General features: G+C 38.0%; 1 protein-coding gene across 1 annotated transcript; it reads right to left on the bottom strand.

The window, feature by feature from the left end:
* Nucleotides 1–794: 794 nt before the first annotated feature.
* Nucleotides 795–21,613, bottom strand: LOC110160429 (protein HID1-like). The gene is made up of 19 exons (XM_020925071.2): nt 21,449–21,613; nt 19,994–20,143; nt 16,502–16,666; nt 15,189–15,314; nt 10,925–11,031; nt 10,684–10,800; nt 9,953–10,181; nt 9,780–9,836; nt 8,576–8,716; nt 8,399–8,489; nt 8,110–8,261; nt 7,179–7,257; nt 6,545–6,709; nt 5,035–5,268; nt 3,493–3,620; nt 3,080–3,154; nt 2,904–2,995; nt 1,932–2,090; nt 795–1,636 (listed from the first exon to the last, which is right to left on the bottom strand). The coding sequence occupies exons 1-19, from the start codon at nt 21,512–21,514 to the stop codon at nt 1,573–1,575; spliced, it is 2,397 nt and encodes a 798-aa protein (XP_020780730.1). The 5' UTR covers nt 21,515–21,613; the 3' UTR covers nt 795–1,572.
* Nucleotides 21,614–23,542: the final 1,929 nt, after the last annotated feature.

Here is a 23,542-nt window from a genome sequence, read left to right as displayed (position 1 = left end):
CATGGAACTTTCCTGGCAAAGCAATGACATCTCCATGGAGACAAGTAGATAGCGGACACTTCACCAGAAAAGTTGCGCAGTGCAAGAACACGTCATCGTGAGTTGAGTAAATTCCACTTGCCAAATAAAGTTATCTACCAATGGAACAAGTTTTTTATACGACATCTTGACACATTTAAGACAGAACAACTATTTGAACTTAAAATAATAAACAAAATATGATGTTACTTGAATTAAATTAACCAAGATTTTTTCCTTAAGTAATTTAACTTATCTAGAGGGTACTTTTTGAGTTTAGTGTCTTAGTTGACCAACCTTTTTATTAAGTATATCATGAGTTTAATCTGCATTTTTTCATATAAATACAGTTTTGTAGTACGTTTCTGTTTAAATAGTTGTTTTTGCATGAACTCCTGTGCAGCTGAAGTCTTGTGAGTGCAGTTTGGATCAGATACATGCTCAGATTATAGAGATATAATAATAATATAATAATAATTTACCCCCCCTTTTCAAGTTTTTAGTCAACCAAGAATTTCTTTAGTCAAATACAGCCCTAAATAGTAGATGCCATTAAAAAAAGCAAAACATGACCCAATGTTTGGTCAACCTATAGCACATTTTATAATACACCCCTTGTAACTTAAGAAATCTCACCAAAGATTTTGAATGTAAACCAAATTATATTGTAAAAGTATATTGAACTATAATGGTTTGGCACATAATACAATAAATGTACAGTATAGGTTTTGGATTGGTCAAGTGACAGTTTGAAAATGATGTAAATTTCATACATTTTTGTTTATTTAAAGGTGTTGTGACCAAAATGTTTTCTATACATCAATAAATGTTTTCTTGTACAAGTATCTTTGGTGGAAAAGATCATTTACAGATTCAAAATTACAAAAATCAAAAACTGATATCCAGGCACTTTTGTAAACATGTTTTCTTATTCTACGTATTTACAAGAAGTGTGAATCTATATAAAGAAAGTTTTACATCATATATTCGAGGGCTGTGGTCAAATAGAGATTGCAGTTTGAATGGACGCAATTAGAAAATCACTGTAATTCTTTAAGTAAATATCTGCCTCATTCTGCATAAAAACTGCGAACCTTGTAGTGTAAATGTGTACAAACATGTTTTAAATTGTGATTCTTGTGTTCGTTTGTCAGTAAAATTCTGTATTTTTGGACATGTTTGTTGTGTGAACTTTGACCTGAATCCTATTATTAAAACATAAATCTTAAATCTATTACAATTAGACATTTGTCCTGAATCGTTCAGCCCAAATAAACTGTATATTTTCTTAACAGCAGCATCTCAAACTATTGTTACCGAAAGTTGCACATTCTGAGTTTAGCTCCCAACGTGTGTCCCATTTAAATAAATAATAACGTAATAAATAAAATTAAAACACACCTATAACAGTAACAGATAAGCAGGACATGTTTTGACTTTAGTTGCTATAGAAACACTTATATAATGTAGGTCAAGTTGTGTTGGGGTTAAACATGAGTCTTTGGTCTCATAAAGAAAAGGCAAAGCAGTGGGTGATGTTTTTGTCGGTGGTTTTCAGATCCGTTGAATTTCAAACAGTCGGATGTCCGTGTCGTACCAAATGGGAGGGTCCATGTTTCTATGGCAACAAGAAATCAACTGTCAGTCACTCTATTGCAGTAACTTGGTTTGCAGCCTACATTAAATGTGTAAAAATACCAGTCTGAAATTGTAAATGGAAATAAAACATTTTTAAGCATTCAGTGATTTGAAGATAAATAATAAATTAACAAAGAACTTCCATGTAATATTAACAACATAAAAGTGATAAAAATGATTTTTTTAAATTATTAAAACCTTAAATCCTCCTTAAATCACTTATTCATTGACAAAAAGACACATATTTTTATTGTATAAGCTTGAGAGTATTTTACCGTAGATACACGACTCCCCACATGTACGTGTGGAACCAGGTGGTGGTCCCGGCGTTGGCCTGGTACTTCCGGATCAGAATGGGATGAGGCACCGGGAGCAGACCCACCAGAGTCCCGTGCTGCAGGAACTGAAGGATCTCCGTCTCATCTGTCAGACCCCTGAACAACAAAATGTTATGAAACTTTTCTGGTGGAGGGTAAGCCACTTCCTTGTCTGGAGATGTCATTGCTTTCCTGGAATATTCCACTGTATGGCTTTAAACTTATCCATCTTGCATTTTCTCTATTTCAGAACAATATAGCAAGTCAGTCTGGTGCCATCTAGTGCCTCCGCTCAGTTTCATTTCTCTCCAGCGACTAGGTCAGGAATCAGAATACACTAGACAGTTTGCAAAAGCCCGGAAGTTGTAGAGCGCACTCCGGCCAATCAGCGAAGAGCTGTGAAGCCATGACGTCAAACTCAAGCATCTGTCTGGGTCCCTTTTGTGGAACAACACAACAGTAAACAAAGCGGTTGAGATGGATGTAGATGAAGCCATACATTCTGTGTTGGCAACAATTCCCGAAATCGAGGATTTAAAGCCAGAACAAAGAGAATGTTTGGTGAATTTTATCAAGGGGAAAGATGTTATTGTCTTTCGTCCTATGGGATTTGGCACATTACATACGTCACGACCAAATAGCAGCGATTGGTTAAATTAAAAAAGTACCCGCCTACTGTCAAGCGAACGAATCCTAATGCTGCGAGGTCAGACAGTTTCCATGAAGTGAAACCGGCTGATGAATCAGGCTACAATATTGCATAATACAGCGAAATAAAATAAACTAACTAACTTGCCTCTATAAAGATAGATCAGTTCAAAGTCATACTGTGGAACATTGTGGGCAAAACAATCTCTCCATAGAGACATGGACCTGGTATCACAAAAGTTACAAAGTGCACATTTGAAAAAGACTGATAAATTAACTTACTTGTCAATACAGATTTTTTCAACCTGAGGGACCAGGACTTGAAGTAGTCTCATAATGGTCTGCAGAGGGAGCTTGGACTTCCATGACAAAGCCTAAAAAATACAATCAAAATATAACAAAATAATAAATAAACACATATTAACCACACAGTATTACTGAATGTAGATGTAACTGACCCACTCTGATGTGGGGGTCCAGGCGACAGATGAAGAGACACTTGAGAGACGACTCCGTGAAGCCTCTGATACCACCTGTTTGAATGAACGCAATGTTACAAGGCAGTGACTTTATAATGAATGATTATTGACCCAGAATTAGAGATTTAATTAAAGTAATGCACAGAACATAATATTAATCTACAACATTCATGAACGTTGCCATCCCACTTTTGTAATGTGTGTACAGAGCATCTGTGCAATTTTTATTCTCACATGCATCTTTTTAGCTCCTTCAAAAATAAAATTTAATTTATTCTGACATGTCTTACTTATTAACAATACATTTACCAAATACAAATAAAAATCTATAAAATTCAACAGATAATTTAAAACTTTCCTGGTTAAATAAAGGTAAAGTATAGAGTCCTCACCTCTGTGTCTCTCTCGGAGTTGGACTCTGTGTCGCTGGCTGCACTTCCTCCTTGGGCTCTCGTCTGTGGGACGGAGACCAGGGTCCCATCTGCGCCCACCAGAGACTTCTCTGTTATCTTATCTATACCTGTGTCAAGGGAAAATCATTTGTTATTATACATGTAACCTGACAAACAAATAGTTTTGCTCAGATGAAGTTTTAAACCATTAGAAGCTTTTTGCACTGACTACATTTCAGAGCCACAAGTTTTCCACAAACACTGCTGCTTATTTTGCTGCTGAAAAATATATTACTGTCGTCCCTTACTACAACATGGTTCACTGTTTCGCAGATATTTTTAGTGCACTTTTACATGCTTTTTATAATTTTTTTTTTTCAGGATATGAAGGCACATTGTGTTCCTCCCCTGCGTCCTGATTGGCTAAGGGACTGTAGACCATTGTCAAACAGTCTCCTCCGTGGCATGTCTCCTGTACAGTACAGAATGTGTTCAGTTTGCCAAATTTACATAAATGTTTGATCTCTAGCAGTGTGATTCTGAAATTCTGTATGTTTACAAGTTTTCTCCCCGAAAAAACCCACAATGTCGATGAAACATTAACAAAGGCTCCTGCGGTCACATCCAAAAGCCCGAGTAAGAGGCTAACCATCGCACAAAAAGTTGGACTTCTAAAAACGCTGAAGGAAGGGAGAAGTTACAAGGCTGTAGGGCGCCAATACGGAATAAATTAATCTTTGTTTCGTTACACAAAGAAGGAGGAAAATAACATAAGGACGACAGCAGCAATAAGTTTTAAGAAGGATACAAAAAGTGTATAAAAGAAAAGTGTATAAAGTTTGTGGTGAGAGGTTTTACAGACTTAAAACATATTTAATAATTGTAAAAATAAAGCTGACTACTAAGCTGATTTCGTCTATTGCGGGTTACTTTTTAGAACGTAACCCCCACGATAAACGAGGGACCACTGTACTTTCAATAGCTACTTTTGTCCAAAACACAATGAGCCTCATATATGAATTATTCTTGTGAAAATTTAAATGAGTAGTTAAAGGTGCATTGTGTCACTTTTCCTGGTGAAGGATCTGTCAAATGCTTGTCTCCATGGTGATGTTATTGCTTTGTATGGAATGTTTCACAGTGTGGCATTAAACCTTTTTATCTTCAAACCTTCAAAATATTCTTCTGGGAGAACAAATCCGTACCATTTACGCACAAATCCACAGTCTTAGAATATTATTATTATTATAATACAATCAAAAATTCAAATTCCTGCATGTTTGTAAGTTGTATAATTTTACAAAGTTATATTTTTGCCCAATTTTCAAATGTACATAACAAAAAAAACCAAACAACAAAACAAATCCCTCCCACATCCCACCCCTCTCTCCACACCACACAAAAACATAAGTCATCACTCAAATCCAATCTTGTCAAAATATTCATAAAGGTGTTCATATCTGCTCTAAGTCTACAAATTGTATAAAAAAATTATTGGTTCAAGTCAGGGTCAGGACAACAACATTATAAACGAGCATTTACCTGGCATGGCCTCCAGACTGGCCTTGTACGCACCACCCTGCTCAGGTGGGACTTCCTGTTTGTTGACCTCTGAACTCTGTGTTTCCATGGAGACGGTCCGGCTGAGTCCTGGGCGCTCCTTCTTCTTCCTCTTCTGTAGAGCGTTTTGGATCGACACAGCGTCACACGGGAGGTTGGCCAGTTGGTGAAAAACATTTCTCTTACGAATGATGGAGTAGACGAGTTTACTATTGCCTAAAGAGAATGAAACAAAAATATTTATTTATACCAGTTTTTGTACAAATGTCGTCTTAAATATCCCTCACACAGAACAAACTTTAGAACTTCTCTCAGCTCCGTTAGCAGTTTCACAGAGTTGAAAGGTCACAGCACCTATTTATACATTGAATGTTCACCCGATAAACTGTGAGCCGTTTTAAGGATCACATTGAACTAAAGAGCTGCCACTCAGAGACTGGAGTATGGTGTCAAAATTATTAAATAATACACACACTCGATAAAACATACATTCAGGTCTATTGTATTATTTCACACGTAGATATTAACTGCGAGCGAGCAGATTATCCGTGCATGTAAGGAGACCAGGGGGGCAGACACACCCTTGAAAAGACAATGAGCTTACAAGATTTAGTCCTGGGACCAGTCCTGGGACCAGTCCTGGGACCAGTCCTGGGACCAGTCCTGGGACCAGTCCTGGGACCAGTCCTGGTTTAGTGCGTGCACAGCGGAAAAATCTGGTGTCGCAGTTTAAGTCACGGAAACGGGAAGCGGTTATTCATTTAAACACAAAATCAAAAACTGAAAAAACTAATGGTTATCCAGTTTTTCATTTTGGCTTTGGAGACAAATAATGAAGAAAATAGTTGTTTTTTCGTTTTCTTATTTTTGGATTTATTTTGAAAAACTAATGAACAAATGATACACTGATTCAGAAACTCTTCTTCTTCTTCTTCTTCCCGGGCCTATTGTGATTGTTCGCTTCGCACTGCTGCGCTGTGTGTGTGCAGCGCACGCAAACAGAGCACAAAGCGCTCTCCCCTTTCTAAGCACAGTGGAACTCATGTCATCGACTGGTACGCACTTGACATCGGGCATGAAGTGCAAATTTGGTACACAGATGCATGGGAATAGGAACAAAAAAGTATATTGTGACCCCGCCCCCTCCCAAACTGGAAGTTTGCCATCTCGGATTAATCATATGACAAATGGCATAATGTAATCCTATATACACATCTAATTCTGCCACTTTTTCATTCATGAAACTTTTAAAACAACCACAACCTCAAATGTGGGCACATCTTCAAAAAGGCGCATTAGCTCCTGGGTCAAATATAATTATATCATGGGCCAAATTTGGCCCCCGAGCCTGAGTCTGACATGTTTGACCTAGAGGCCAGACCAATTTTCATAATTTTTTTTTGCAAAATTAACCATCAAAATCATGCATATGTGAAGAACCATACATACAAAGATTCATATTAAAATGTAAATAGGTATAAACTGGCCGTACCATCAAACTGGTATTGTATGATGTTGTTGCAGATCTCCAGGAGGAAGAACACCAGGTTGTTGTTTTGTGGTGACGAGAAGAGGAACCAGGGCGTGGAGAAGGCCTCCAGCAGGTGCAGAAGTTTGGATGCAGCCACCATGGACAGGCTCTTCAGATATGGAGAGACTGAGGGAGACACACATGGACTCAGCCACTAGAGGGCGACACTGCACTGTACAGCATTTGCATGGTGTCAATATAATGTCATCATGAAATAGTCTACTGATAACTACAACACTAATACATTACTTAAATTGAATGGTAATTTTTCAGATTCTTCTGACTTCATGAAAATTCTATTGCTTTGCCTGTAATGTTCCACAGTATGGCATTAAATTAACCTAAATATTACATTTATTCACTTCCATGTATTGCTAAAAAATATCTTGCAAAAAATGTCATTACTGTGAGCTGGGTCACCTCTACACAGATCTGACTCCAGGCAAAACAATAAGATCTCCATGGAGACAAGCAGGTGACGCTCCAGCAGAAAAGTTACATAGCACACCTTTATAATTAATGTTTTATTGTTATTAATCAAACATTTGCAGTTTATTTTGCATTTGAAAGGAGAATATTACTGGCTGTTACTCACTGTTGACAATGATGGTGAGTAAACAGTCGAAGAGTGGCTGCAGGCGCTGGTGTCCACACGTCATGATTTTGTGGAAGATCTAAGAAAACAAAAAGAAAGACCTGGTTCAGTCCCTGTTTAGTCCCGATCAGGAGCTGGTTTACCCTGGTTCAATTACAAATTTGGTTCAGTAGTTTTTGATTTCAAGTTCAGTCTCTGTTTTCAGAAAATATTTTGAGATATTTAGTTCAGGTCGGTTCAGTCCTGGGTCCATTCTAGATTCAGGCCCTATTTAGGTCTACTGGTCCTTATTTAAAGTGCCACAACTAGAAAAATCAAATGCAAATGTATCAATGAATAAGAATGGAAAACTATTATGTTCTGGTTCAGTTCTGGTTTCAGTTCTGGTTCAGTCCAAGTTCAGTTCTGGTTCAGTCCAAGTTCATTCCCGGTTCAGTCTCTGTCTCCGGTTTAGTTCCTGGTTCAGTCTCGGTTTCTGTCCCTGGTAAAGTCCTGGTTCTGTCCTAACTCAATACTGGTGCCTTGCCGGTTTATTCCCAGTTCAAGTTTTGTCACTGGTTTAGGTCCTGGTTTAGTCTCTGTTTCTGGTTAAGTCCTGGTTAAGTCCTGGCTCAGTCCTGGCTCAGAATATGAAAAAATAGAGTTGGTCCACACAACTTAGTCCGAGATATAGTCCTGGTTTTAGTTCTTAGTCTTAATCCCGGTGCAGTCCTGGTTAAGTCCCTGTTAAGATCAGACCAGTTGAGTTTCTGTCACTGGTTTAGGTCCTGGTTTAGTCTCTGTTTTTGGTTAAATTCTGGTTAAATCCTGTTTAGGTCCTGGTTAAGTCCTGACTCAGTCCTCTGATTAAGCCCTGGCTCAGAATATGACAAAATAGAGTTGGTCCACACAGCTTAGTCCTAGTTTAAGTCCTGGTCCGGTCCTGTCTCACCACTATGAGCAGGTCGGCGTGTGTCCCGGTGAAGATGGGAATATCCATGGGGACTCTGAGGGTGTATGGTTTGTTCAGACGGACCCCGAAGTTTCTCTCTCCACTGAGCAGCAGCAGAATAAACACACCGATATGGAGCAGACCCAGTTTAGCTAAACAACAATAACAACAACACATAAATACATACAATATAAGTCAGGGCCACAGTTATAAGTTAGAATATTTTGATAAACAATAAGAAGAGTAATGTTTTGGCAGATATAAAGATTAATATTTAAGGTATTCTCACAATGATCTGTTCTGGATTCGTTTAGGTAGAAAAGTATCGGGACCAGGATCTCCAAAACGTCGCTGCTTTTAAGAACAAAAAACAGGAATTTCTGCAACACAAAAAAAAATATCCACTCTGATTTAATTCAACTAGTTTTTAACAGTTTTATTTAGTTTTATTGTACGTTTTTTTTACCCTGTTGATGTCACAGAGCTTCCAGAAGAGCACGAGCAGCTCTTGGTGAAACTCGATCTTTTTGGTTGAGTTTGGGAGATAAGTTTGGAGCAGAGGGTTGTTCAAGAGACTGGACAAGCCTTTAAGGATAAAACTGAGGTCCTGAAATGAAAGAATATTTTACTCCATTAAATTGTTAAATTGCAATATTTTATCACAGCTAAAAGTAAAGGTTTTGTTACTAATTGTCATAGTGATCAGGTCGTGTCTGTCAAATCTCTCACAACTTTTCTGGTGGAGGGTCTGTCACCTGTTTGTCTTCATGGAGATGTTATTGCTTTGACATCTCAGACTCAGGCCTGGGACCAAATTTGGCCTGCAATTATAAAATAATGGCCCACCGAGTGCTGTGCCAGTATGGCTCATGTACCGCCGATACTACTACTACTAATACTAATACTACTACTTTGATGAACTTGTATCTAAGAAAAGATGCCAAGTATTTGTATCTGCTTTGTGTGCCATGTGTATCAGAGCAAATCACAATCTAGCAAACTGAGCTTGGATGAATGTTTTCTTTATGATTTTTGACAGTTCATAGTTGAAAGATTTGGATTTTCATTGAAGCAAGTGGTTATTTTTGACTGGTTGTTGACTTGTGGAAAAAAAAAAAAAAAAAAAACATTTAAAAGGAGTTACAGATAGGCTAAAATTTTGTTTTATATTATGCTTGTTCTGGATTCAGTGTTTAAGCAAAACTATTATTTATAATTTATTTTAATAAGAAAAGGTTTAACATTACATACCTCAAAAAAAAGAAAACATGCAGATGTTGTTGAAATTTTTCAGTAAATATTTAGTTTGGCCCACAACTTGGTCCCAGTTTATAATTTTGGCCCTCTGTGAATTTGAGTTTGACACCCCTGGTCTAGAATGTTCCACAGTAGAGATTAAACCTACCAACTACACTATAGGCAACATTACAGGTCAGATCTGTGGAGAGGCAACCCTATTCAGAGAGAGTATTATTGTATTCTTGAGCAAAAGAGACACCTATAATGAATAAATGCTAGAGAGATGTGTTTAATGTCATACCATGGAACATCCCAGACACAGTTATAACACCTCCATGGAGACGAGCAAGCACTAGAACAGTTGCGCAATGCACTGTTAAATATTGAAGTGTAAAGAATATTGGACCTTTCATAAAAGTATAGGACAGTACCTCTTCTCTGTGGATCCTGGAGAGGTAGTTCACAAAGAGGTTCTCGGGTCCTGAAAGCTGAAGTAAGACAAAGTGAGTACAAAAAACAAGACTATATAATACTAAACATGATTTTCCAGTGGGAAAGTTACACAATACACCTTTAAAAATCTCCAAATCCCTCTTCTCTGTACCTCTGTTTGCTCGGTGGCGTTGGCTGTGGTTGTGTCCAGAGCCTGCAGAGCTGAACTTGCAGCTGTTCGTCCGTCGTGCTCCAGAGTCACCATGAGCACCTGGATGGCCTGCTCCACCAGCGCCCCCCTCGGGTCAGAAAACAGCAGGTGGTTATAGGGCAGCCCCAGCCCCACAGGGTCATAGGCGCACACCACGTTCAACAGGGAGGTGAAGAGGGGCAGGGCGTGTCTGTAATCAGAGTGTAGACCGGGTTTAGTCTTGGTTTAGTCTTGGTTTAGTGGTTTAGTCCTTGGTTCGGTCCTCCTGGTTCGGTCCTCCTGGTTCGGTCCTCCTGGTTCGGTCCTCCTGGTTCGGTCCTCCTGGTTCGGTCCTGATTTGAGTCCTGGAGCTTGGTTTAAGCTCTGGTTTGGTCATGTTTTAGTTTCGAGTCCTGGCTGGAGTCCTGGCTGGAGTCCTGGCTGGAGTCCTGGCTGGAGTCCTGGCTGGAGTCCTGGCTGGAGTCCTGGCTGGAGTCCTGGCTGGAGTCCTGGCTGGAGTCCTGGCTGGAGTCCTGGCTGGAGTCCTGGTTTAGTCTTGGTATGAGGTCCGGTCTGAGTCCCGGTCTGAGTCCCGGTCTGAGTCCCGGTCTGAGTCCCGGTCTGAGTCCCGGTCTGAGTCCCGGTCTGAGTCCCGGTCTGAGTCCCGGTCTGAGTCCCGGTCTGAGTCCCGGTCTGAGTCCCGGTCTAGTCACCTGTTTTCTGAGGAGACAAAGAAATTCACCCATGGATTTGAGCTTTTCTTTTCTGATGACGCAGAGACGTACATGGTCTCTGAGAAACAAGTCAGCAGCAACTTCAACAACTCCGCCCTGAAAACAAGAAAGAAGATATGAAAATATCAATATCATCCCAAGATCACTTGGGACTATAAATACCAGCACATTTTATAATATGTTTTAACTATTTTGTCGACAATATAAAGTCCTTTTAAACCTGTTTTGGTCGTGGATGTGGTTCATTGGAGGAGACTGTGCAAAGCCAACTCCTGCCTCCCAAATGAACTCACAGCTGTCAATGGACTGAATATCCTCCATAGAATCCTGAAAAATACAAGAAATATTCATTTTGTTATATTAAGATAAGATAAGATAATCCTTTATTGTCTCCCATGAGAGAAATTTGTCTTGGGACAGGGGGTAACATGCTTTATCAAAAAACAGGACAACACAACACAAAGCAGCACATAAACAAACACCATAAAACAAAGTAAATATGAGACCAGTATGACCACGAGTGATGCACCAACAGGACCCTTAAATTATCCTTAACAGGCAAGCCCTTGCATAGAATATATTATTATATTAAAGTGCACTTTGAAATCACACTTTTATTTCCATTTTATTTTTATTTGGAAAGATACAATCACAAATTTATGATATCTTAAAAACAGACATCTAATCTTTCTAAAACAGTCTATTTTATGTTGGTGAGTGCTGTCATTTTTTTGGTATAATATGGTAAAGGTGGCACCAAATGTATTTTCTTCCATTTTTAACACTTAATATCTTCTAGACCGTTCATCACAGAGGGTCAGTTTTAAAACATACAAAGTACACAGCAATTTCAAACCTCTGTCTTTGAAATTGAACTTTCCACAGTCCTTCAAATATGCCCTCAAATTTGAAGAGTAAAATTTTTGAGCAAAATCAAGCCCCCAGAAATCTGTGATAAACCAAAAACACATGTGTAAAATCCAGATTCTACAAGTACATTTGCCAAATTTTAACCCTTGAAAATTTGAAGTACTGACCTTAAAGAGTTTTTTTTAGACACAGCAATCTGAAAGTGGCTCCTTGGAAAACTCTGCTCATGAAAGGTCAGGGGAGAGTTGACAAAATATTTTTTAATGACAAAACTATAAAAAGTTCGGGGATAAAATTTGGGACTTTTCCTATTGGAAAGACTGTGAACCTCCTAGATTTTTTCAGGCAAATCTGAGATGGTCAGGCAGGGGCATTCGGAGATTTGGTGTAGAATGACCCTTTTTCCCATTTTATTTTTATTTGGAAAGAGCAGATGTTTACACATTATAGATTTCCAGTTCAAATGTGATCTTTCCAAATTTGGTATATAACAAAGAAAGAAAGAAAAAAGCAAAAAACACTAAACAGGGGAACAAGGAACCTTACGAAAACAGAAATGCCATCAAAAATATTGTGTTATATAGTGTAGAAATCACACTTTTCAAAAATCACTGTAGTTTAGACATCTACAATCTATCCTAAACTATAGTCTTGTACTAGTCGCATTAGTGTTTCAAATTTCAGTCTTCTCTCAAACGTTAAAGTTTCAACCATAACTAATCAATTTTATTAATGATCCCTTGCGACTAGAATTGTTTTTTGCCAAATCCCAAAAAGGTATGCCAGCAAAAAATCATAACTTCTTGAATTGTTTTGAGTATACACAAGTCTTTCACACAGTTCACAATGCATTACTCAAGTTTAAGATCTGGTGTGTGTTTTTTTTTTTTTTTTTTTTTCCCCCCCATGTTCTTATTTTAGCTTGAAGCACAGGAGATAAACACTGGTCACTGTTGACACCTCCTTGTATCATGTGGTCCACAGTATTTTAATAAGGCTCTGCTGCTGCTCACTGATAATAACAGGACAGGGGCCAAGGGCATTACTGTGTGTATGGAAAGAATATAACATATAAACAAAAGCAAATTCTCTTATAGATGTTATGCTTTCTTTATAATAATGTTTTACTTGTTGAATTTGTGAGCCAGTTGTTATAGTTATATTAAAACAGTGATCACACACTAAAGGATTTTTAAACGTGTGACAAAAAGTGCATCCCACAGACACAAGGAGAATCTTATGAGACTTAAAAAGACTTAAAATCTTCGGCTACAAAGTTGTGAGCGCACTTCTCGTCAGCTGTTTCCCGTCTACAGTAAAACGACTCGTATTCACACTCACAAGATCAGAGCACTGCACTTCTAGGTCAAAACTATGTTATTATTATTTGTGAAATGTGGTGCAGTGTTTCAGATACATGATTTTTAAAGCATAAAAGATTGGTGATAAATAACACAAGAAGTAGAGTCACTATCACTAATCTGCAGCTTCACCTCGATCCGGGCGCTGTGTGGATGTAAACAGACACACATCAGGAACTACTCTCGCCTTTTTACTTTCAAAGAACATCTCAAACTGGATTAATAGCGCCGTTTGTGGACTGGATGTCATTATTTGCAGAGGACAATTTCTGTGGATAATGTGGATGAGATGCTGCACTTTAAATTTACCACTTTACAAGAGGTGAGGAATAAAGTCTTCTCATTATTTTTGCTATATCCCGAGTTTGTATGTTGCGCCTCTGTGCCCGTCACTCCTCTGCCCCTGACGCTCTGTTTTATTGGTTGTTGTTTGGTGGTTGCGATCTGACAGAGCAGCTCAGAGTCACACTGACACCACACACGAGGAGCGCAGCGGCTTCAAAATTGCACACGAAGACTAAGAGTAGCTAATAAAAATTGTAGGGATGCACCAATATTGTTACTGGTATCGAATATTACCTGGATCAGGTATCAGTTCTATGATATTGGTGAAGCAGATATCTTAATTGGATGTAAAAAGACTATTTACAAGTGAATTTGTAGAACATTTCATATTATTTGAAGTTTTATTCATACAAAGCATGAATTGTTGTTACTTGGAGGATAAAGAACAGTTGCAAACCGATCTCTGCATGCCTAAAAACGGTAGTGAAACTAAAATTCATGTTTTATAGACAAGGTATAAAACATAAGACATTGCATAAACTACAGTGGTTTCATTAATCACATTTTAATTAAGATCAGATCTAATCAAAATCAACTGAGAGCTCCACACTAATCCTTTGTCAGTAAAAATGTGGTTTGGAGCTGGAAGAAATGTGACTAGTTATAGTGTTAAATCAGAATTATTTTAAGTTCCCAGCCCATGTCCTTACAAAATAAACTGGTAAGTAATGGAAAATGCAGTAGTTGTAGTTTCCTGACTGCTCCATTAACTGTCCTATGTCCTGAGGAGGTTTAGAGCTGGTTTATAATGAGCTCAAAGCCAGACTCGCTCCACACGTCTCCTGTTTGTTTAATACTGAGGATAAGGCTGTTTCTCCTCTGCCCATTTGTCAAACACTCCACTCCTCTGGTCACACATTAACCAATCGGCTTCTCAGGACCAAAATATACAACTTAAAGAAGGATTTAGTTAAAGGTGCACTGTGGAACTTTCTTGTGGAGGGTCCGTAAAATGCTTTTCTCCATGGAGATGTCATTGCTTTGTTTGAAATGTTCCACAGTGAAGCATTTAAATCATCTATCTCCATGAAGATAGGTAGAAATGCAACTAGGCCTATATACTGAGCAGATGGAAAGGCGTCTCAGTGTGTCATAATTTCATGACACTTTTAAGCGATAAAATCACCAAATGGAATAAATGCAAAAGCCACATCCCCATGGAGACAAGCATGTCGTGGACCCTCTACTAGAAAAGTGACACAGTGCACCTTTAAAGGAAGAAGTTAAAATGTCTGGATCTTTTGCAACGTATCAAACTTCCTCATCTTCACCCTTTTCTCCCACACGTAGCTTCATGTTCTCTTTCACTTCACCAACTCAGTCCGACACTTCATTAGATTAACCTTTGCTTAAAAATGCAAAAATCTGAAACCACCCTCCAGAGTGGAAAAGTTGAATACGCTACCGTAGCGTTTCTGTCTACACTGCCCAAGACACAAAACTCTGGTCAGATCTGCTCACATCGCATACGCGTTTACGTCACATACATCAATACCGAGCCAGCTGGCATGCTTACCCAATCCACACACTTTAGCATCACTGCATGCACGCAGATTTCCTCCCGAAAACGCTTGTCTAAACGCAGAATAAAAAGTGAAGAAGCAACACCATTTTTGCGTCTTCTGTTCAGACCGTCATGGTAAATGGTAAATGGTCACATTTTTCTATAGCGCTTTTCCACCTTCAAGGCACTCAAAGCGCTCAAAGTCATCATGTAAAGGAAACCTCAGAGATAACGAGGACTACAAAGTGTTTCATGACAGCAAGTACTTCATGTTGTGCACACTGAATAGGAGGTTACGGATTAAAAGCCTAAACTTTGATATTTATTAAGTCAAATAAACTGTTACTACTGCAATACCACCATGCCATGTTGCCCATATATGTACAGTGTTTTCAGTAACTCACAGGTCCTCTCTTGTTGTGGCTGTGGACAGTGAAGTCTGGACAGAAGAGCAGATCTGCGATGGAGAGGAGCAGAGACTCAGCCAGGGGGCGACACTGGTCCTCATCTTCTCCCTCTTCATCCAAATGCTACAGAAGAAGTTAAAGGTTACTCAGGTTAAATACTAAGAGATGAGTCAATGAGTAGGTCCTATAATTGTTAATGTAAAAGTATGCAGCGCTTTAAATTTCCAGTGGAAGCTCTAAGCATTTTTACACCAAGAAAATACTAAACAATTCACGCACATATTCATACATTTTGTAAACATTCAGGTAACAACAAAGCCCTGCAATGTTCCACAGTATGGCATTAAACTTGTACTCCATGGACACAAGCAGGTGACACTTACAATTGAATAAATGCAGCACAGACAACTTTAATGTGAAACTGTGAAACTTTCCAGGGAAAACACTAACATATCCATGCTGGGCAGACAAGAAAATGACATAGTTTACAACTGTATTACACTGTGTTTGGGGCTTGTTTACATATAAAAAAAAGTGTCAAAGGATACCTATCTCTTAATAAAATAAAAAATATAGATACATAAACAAACACAAATAAAATCTGTTGGCCTCGCTGATATCTAGTCTCTTGTCTCTCAGCTGCAAGTGTCAAGTTTCTAAACGTTTTGTGACTTCGGTCTGAACAGTGCCCACATTGTCAAACACCCCTCCTCCCAGTCCTGGTCTGGACCCAAGATTAAACCAGGACTGAGCCAGGACTAGACCAGGACAGATCAAATGTCTCTTAATTAAAGTGTGGGACTCAGGTGCAGGTGTAAATCCTCTGACATTTAGAAATTATTTCAGGTTTGACTTAAGAATGGACCATTATGTACTGAATACTGGCAGCAAAAGGAAATACACTAAGAGGACAGGAATGCAGGGAGGAAACAAGTCTTAAAAGCTTGAAATATCCGGAAGTTTTTACCAATAACAATCATGAAAAGGTGCCCCAATGCTTTGATCTTAGATAAATACTTAAATAATAAAACAACCATGTTACAGTTTATAATTTTGAAATGCTATTATCACTGAAAACAGCGTGTTAACATGTTTAGTAAGCTTCAGGTTAGTTTTTGCTCCGAGTCCCTCCTCCCTTTGCTCTCTATGCTAAGTCACCCTCCCTTCAGAGCTCCTTCACACCACAATCATCATCCATTTTGCCTAATACGTGTTCCAGCTCATTTTAAGCCGCTCCAAATACAGTTAACACATTGTATTATTTTCAACACTGTTCACGTATTTACAGTTTGTATTAGTGCAGATCTTACCCGTCCTGTTCCTGGGACTGTGGACCAGAAAAACCCCCTCCAGTCTGGATCCTCAAAGATGTAGGGCAGGATCCGGGTCAGTAAACGAGTGCAGTTCAAAACGATCTGTCTCTCTCTTTCCGAAGGGACACCACAAGATGCACCCTGCACCATCTTCTCCACCGCCTGGGGTCAAAACATACACAAACTTTATTAAGATAAAATAAAGATGAAAAAATACAGAGTTGAGTTTGTGCTGATGAAGGCAGAAGGGCTGAAATGCGTTGGCGTGATTTTAACTTTACCTACCATATGGTATCAAAGGCTTTTAATTATATTGTACTTTTTGAGTGCCTCAGTTTTTTTTCAACTTTGTAATTGAGACTGGTCCCTACACTGAAGACACGAAAAGGACAATTCTGCACAATCTCTGTAATCCAATAGCACTCCTGCCCCCTAAAATTTTTATAAAATTAAGATGCACAATATATTATGATCAAATTGAAATCGCAATTTGTGTAGGTACAATTATCAAACGGCAAAGACTGCAATTGCCATATTGTGTGTAAACAAAAAAATATCTTGTTACTGAAAAAAGTTTAGACCTCTATAAACATTCTGAAATGCATGGAATTACTGAATTAGTTTAGCAGTTCAAATTTTAGACTTGCTCAAATGTTAATGTGTCTTACTGTGAATGGACTTGCCTCTGCACAGATCTGACCTGTACCTTGGCTTGGTGGCATTACCTACTTATATATATAAAACTTTATTTTACAGACTCAGGGTCCAAAGCGTACACAGAAGGATACACACCCACAATACATTAAAAAAAACAAAAAACCTACAGTAACGTAAGGTCCAGTAGAATTACAATACATATAGGTGGCTCTTCCAATATTTCCAGATATCAGACTAATATTGGGTGTCACTTTCCTTAATATCAGTCAAGCAAGTTATAATTCCATTTCTTGATTCATTTAACATACACGTACATAAATGTATACATGAGTTTCCTCATTAGAGCCTGGAACGTGGGAATATTTGCAGTAACAAACAAAGCCTAGCACTTTCCCACCTTAGAGTATTTAGCGGTATTCTGAGAGCATCATTACAGTATGGTACAGTATGATCTAAAAAGAGTCGTTTTGACATCATTTGTACACATATGGAATCCCCATCCAGACAGATAATTTCAGTCATTCAATCAAACTTTATTTATAGAGCGATTTTCATACAAAAAATTCAACACAATGTGCTTTACAGTGATTAAAAACAATTTATAACTATCTTTTTACAACTATCTGGAACCAGTACACAAAGAAAAACAAGAAACCCCTCCGTAACATCAGCACATACAAGAAAAACACGGTACAGACATAACGACAAGACTAACAACCGGAGGGAAGTGCAGTCGACCCCAGAATATTGACAGACAGCCTCTAGATCCTGCAGCCAGGGGGGCGCTAGATACAACAGACCCGTCTGCCAGTTCTGGGTGGGACAAACGCTTCGAATATGTAGAGAAAGTTGGGGTTTAATGCCATACTGTGGATCATTCCAGGCAAAGCAATAACATCTCCGGGAAACAAGCATTTGGCAGACCCTCCCCCATTAAAGTTATATAGTGCACCTTTAAAAACACATAAAGGCAATTGGGGCAATAAGGGGAACAGAATGAAAAAGAACGGGTACAGCTACTACAAAAAGGGTATTCAGGACTGTGCTACTCAATATCTAATTCATCACTTTACAATCCACCTGCTTCTTTGTGACGTTGTGTTTGAGGAACAGTTAAAGAGTGGGAAAATCAAACGTTGCATTCCTTTATTCTGTGTTTCCGGGAACAGCACAGACTTCACAGCGGCACAGTCAGACAGAATGTGTCTGTCATTCTCTTTAAACATATATTTATACTCTATCAATGGTACATATCAGATGAAGGGATTAGATTACTTTTCTGGTGGAGGGTCTGTTAAATGCTATCCCTCAAGGAGATGTTATCGTTTTGTCTGGAATGCAGAGATGTAACGATATCCAAATCTCAGGGTACAATATTTTCATAATATACATCTTACGGTACGAGATTTATTGCGATATTTTGTGGAGGTTAACAAAATAGGGAATGTGGTACTTTTTCCTCTTAAAATGCCTTGACTGGACTTAAGGGTCATTCCTTGCCAAATCTCCGGATGCCCCCGCCCGACCATCTCAGATTTGACTGAAAAAATTCACACACTTTTGCATAGGAAAAGTCGCAAATTTTAGCTCCCAACTCTTTACAGTTTTGTCATTATAAATATTCTGTCAACTCTCCCCTGACCTGTTTAGAGCAGAGTTGTCCAAGGAGCCACTTTCAGATTGCTGTATCTAAAAAAACATTTAAGGTAGATCCTTCAAATTTTCAAGGTTTAAAGGTTTAGGGTTAAAATTTTACACATGTGCTTTTGATTTATCACAGATTTCTCCATACAAAACTATATGGAGCTGGGAGCTAAAATTTGGGATTTTTTCTATTGGAAAGAGTGTGTCCTAGAATTTTTTCAGTCAAATCTAAGATGGTCGGACATGGGCATTTGAAGATTTGGCGTGGAATGACCCTTAATTCAAAGAACTAAGATTTCAAAGTGTTTAGAACTGCTATTTCTTCATGTAGTTTGCACCAAAATGGAGCCAAGGATCATGGCATCTAGTTCCCTCTGTTTTTTTAGCTACTGCTGCACCAAAACTTAATTTAAGCAAAGACACTTGTGATTCGATATATTGTGATGATGTGATTATTGAGAGACTTTTAATGATACATTTTGGTTATTGTTACACCCTTACTGGAATGTTTCACAGTATGGTATTAAACCTTTCTATCTTCATGGAGAATAAACCAGACCAAGTTACAGGTCAGATCTGTGGTCACAGTCAGAATGCCTGTTTTTTTTGACAAATCCATGAAAACAAGCAGGTGACGCACCCCAAACTAAAACGTTACATAGTGCACCTTTACATTAATGTTGCGTTTGGGGACCCCTTTTCAGATCTTGAGCTAAGATCTTGGTCAGGACTACAAAGTGGTACGTAATGGTGCATATTTTGGGTTGATGGGGAAGTGCCCAGAGGAAACCCACCCACACACAGGGAGAACATGCAGACATAGCATAAAAATACCCCACCCAGTACTGAACCCAGAACCTCCTTATTTTGAGGCTACAAAGTGGACTGTACCACCCTACAGTCCATATTATCAATCCATAGGTTTCAGAATGATGAAAATTTGGGATTGTTTTCATACAAATTTGCTAGTTTAAAGTAAATATTATGTGTGACCCCTTTTTATGTGACTCTTAGATTCTTTAACTCTTCCTCGGTATCTGGAGAGCGACTAAAATATAGACAATAGAATGTGTCCTTTGTAATACTGTAACACTTGAAGAACAATTATCCAATATAATGCACTCTGTCTGTTTGGTAATGTTAAAAATGTTCAATAAACAAACCTGAGATATACAGTTAATGTTTTACCTTATAGCAGAGGGTTGCCAGATTGGACGGTGATTCTTCTCTCACGGCTCTGATCTCTGCGGCTGGGACCAGAGTGAACATGTCGTGAATCGTCGTGTGAGTCTCGCACCAAAACTGATCCCAAAACGCGTCATCGGAGGCCTCCACGGGCTACACATGAAAAATATGAAAAACCACAACAAAGACTTTAATGATTTAGTTAATGTGTGAGAATAACAGATCATTTAAAGGTTCATTGTGTAACTTTTCCAATGGTGGGTCCAGTCCCAAAGGAGATGCAATTGCTTTTCCTGTAATTTGTTTTTATTGCTTAAAAACATCATGAAAAAATGTTAGCGGGTTCACCTCTCCATAGATCTGTCTTGTAAGTTGGCCTGGTGTTGTCAGATCTGTGGAGAGACGAACCTGCTCAAAGTAACAATGCCTGGTTTTCCAAGCTATTTTTGTGCAATAAAAACACATGCAACTGAATAAATGTAAGATGGAAAGTTTAATGCCATACTGTGGAATATTCCAGGCAAATTCCAGGCATTAGCATCTCACAGTTTGGTGGCGGACCCAGAAGTTACATAGAGCACCTTATCATTGCCTAATCATTGCAAATTAAATGTTCTCTATTTATTATCTTCTTTTTTTTAATTCCTTACATTTTATTTTATTTTATTTTTTATAGTATGTCAACAAAACAATAAAAATAAAGTTTGTCATTGCTCCAAGCTCGTCTTCTTAAAGTGTGTTTAAACCACATTATGGTACACATTAGGAGTGTAAAGATATCCAAGTCTCACGATACGATATTGTCACGGTATGAACCTCACGGTACGATATTTATTGCCGATATTTATTGCGATATTTTGTGGAGGCTAACAAAACTCTAAATATGCTCTTAAAATGCCTTGACAAGACTTAATCCAAAGAACTTAGACTTAAAAGTGCTTAGAACTGTTATTTCTTCTTGTAGTCTACGCTCAAATGGAGCAAAGGATCATGGTCTATGTAGTTCCCTTTGCTTTTTTTAACGTTATTGCTGCACCATAACTCTTAACTTAATCAGAGAGACTTATAATTCGATATATTGTGATATTGAGAACCTTGACGATATTATATCACGATATTTCGGTTATTGTCACATCATTCTAAGTACTAGAATAAACAGTGAACCATCTTAACTCCACTTTTAGTTCAAATGCAACAAAACAGTGGTAATTTGCTGCATGAAAACTCCTGATTTTATTTAATTATGAGTTATTATTATTTTGTTCACTAATGTGCCAGATAGTTTAACGTTTAACACATGATCCAGAACTTTCTTCTAACATTTTATAACCAAATTACACGTGTGTTTTTTTAACTCTCCTGTTGACTTTCGGGCCACCATCTGTTACACACTTGACTCAACATCGCATCTCAGCAACTTTCCATCCCGCTTTTTATCAGTTTTTCCGTGTTACTGACCTGTGTTTTGGTGGTAAGTTGGATCACCGCTTTCCTGAAGAGTAATTTGGAGTCTCCGTTTCCCATTTTCGTGTTTTTTTTCTCTGGTTAAACTGTAGGCTGGTTATTATCTCCTCCACATCCACACGCGTCCCTCCGCAACACGACGCACGCTCCCGACGCACACACCTCATGCACGGACAGGACGTGTTCAAGGGCAGTCGGGAAAATATACCACCTCACGTTTCAGTAGTGGTTGAAATTTTAGTACTTCATTTGTACGCGAGTTAAAATGTACCCAGGATGTAGGTATAAAATGTGTTTTTTAAATTACACTATAATGAAAATAAATGTTGACAGACTTAAAGGCAAACGCTGTGAGATCGGTAAGGAAAACTGTTCTTTTAAAGGTGCAACGCGTAACTTTTTCTGCTTGTCTCCATTATGATGCTATTGCTTTACCTGCGATGTTCCACAGTATATCATTAAGCAAATATATCTTGTATTTATTCAATTACAGTTTTGTTGTTTTTAATTAATTCTCAAAATTACTACAAAATCATGCATTATTATTATTGTGAGCAGGTCCACTTCTCCACAGATCTGACTTGTAACTTGGCCTGATGACGTGGCCTGCTTATAAAGATAGTTAATTAAATGCCATTTTAAATTTCACCGTAATAAAAGCAACACAACGTTATATTTTGTAATTTAAAATTCGGAGTGTATTGTTTTTTATAGTAGTTGTCATTAGTCTGGCCATGTGAAATGTATTAAGGGCTCTAATCGATTGATTATTTTATTCGTGAAAAAATCTCATTATAGTGTCTAAAAGCTTAAATATACCAGTAGGCAACTTGTTAAATGGTATTAATTCCAAAGAAACATTGAAGGCATCACCAGGATCTCTCCTTAACTACTTCCGGGATTAAACACCACCTGAGATGCTCCCATGGATTTATTAAAATAACACGCCCCAGTAATGTGTGTATACAATGATAACTTTTTTTGTAGTTTAACTTTTATTGCATTAGTTAAAAAAAACCCCGAATACATCAATTCCAAGACCAGTAGTGTCACATATTCATGAAGATCTATAGACTAGACAACAAAACGTGAATGTCAGTTTATTAATTTTGCTTATCATTATTTGTTTTTTGTACGTATTTGAGTTTTATTTCAACACTAAATTGTTTCGATTCGTTCCAAGGTAAGTAAATAAGGTAAGTGCTGTTGCCCGTGTAGTAGTGCAATTTTGTCCTCAAGAGGGAGACATTATCCCATTTGTAGTTGTTGGTTTACACGCCACACTAATAAGGGTAAAAAGATGAAGGGCAGCTGTTAACTTGAATACTACCACTTCATGACATCACAAGGTGGACCAAAGCTCCCAGGACACATGCGGCCCTTTGGTTGACTCTGACTGGCCCCTTTAAACTCACTTAGAATTGCAAAATAAACATATTTTATTATTTTACCTCATACATGGACTAAAGCTGCATTGCTTTATTTTAAAGGTGTTCTTTAAATGACAATTTTGTAATTCAACCTCACTTTTTCATTGCTTAGTCATAACATAAACTCTTACTAGTCTTACCTCGTCAAAACAATGATATTTACTGCTTTTTTATAAAGAAATACAATTAATAATATGCAGAACTGAGTTAAGCATTTAAGTAGACAGACTAAAAATAAAGGATTAATCAAATGTGTGATTGAACCAAAACACAACTCCAGTTATGTTTCTGAGGAGGGAACAATACTGTAACATGGTTTAAAGCTCAGAAGAAAATTCTAAGGGTGTGCAAAAAATATCTAAATATCGGTATATTGTGTCATTTAATGTGATGATACAGTGTCGATATCATGGACTGCTGTGTCGATATATTGCCAAGAGTATTTTTTGTTATATTTTACTAAATTATTTTGTTACAGCGCTACAGTTTTGTTCTTTGTTTAGAGGAAGGAAACTTGTTTATGCTGCACATTTGACATTTTCACTGTTTTGATGATTAAAATGTTTGTGTTTCATATGAACTTTGTACAAGAAGTGGTTTAACAAAGACTTAACAGCATCACAGCCATAATCTAGCCATTATTTTTTTTATTGAACTG

Source organism: Boleophthalmus pectinirostris, unplaced genomic scaffold, assembly GCF_026225935.1.
Source record: "Boleophthalmus pectinirostris isolate CB_2022bp ecotype Guang Dong unplaced genomic scaffold, ASM2622593v1 HiC_scaffold_14, whole genome shotgun sequence".
Taxonomy (NCBI): Eukaryota; Metazoa; Chordata; class Actinopteri; order Gobiiformes; family Gobiidae; genus Boleophthalmus; species Boleophthalmus pectinirostris.
The sequence above is the reverse complement of the archived record's forward strand: the minus strand, read 5'-3'. Positions and strand labels throughout refer to the sequence as shown.

Excerpts from the sequence above, each read along its gene's own strand:
- LOC110160429 (XM_020925071.2), bottom strand. The coding sequence starts at position 21,514 with ATGGGAAACGGAGACTCCAAATTACTCTTCAGGAAAGCGGTGATCCAA. Across the intron at positions 10,182-10,683 it reads TTTGTCTCCTCAGAAAACAG|ACACGCCCTGCCCCTCTTCA; the intron begins GTGACTAGACCG and ends CTCTGATTACAG. Across the intron at positions 2,996-3,079 it reads GGACCCCCACATCAGAGTGG|GCTTTGTCATGGAAGTCCAA; the intron begins GTCAGTTACATC and ends TGTATTTTTTAG.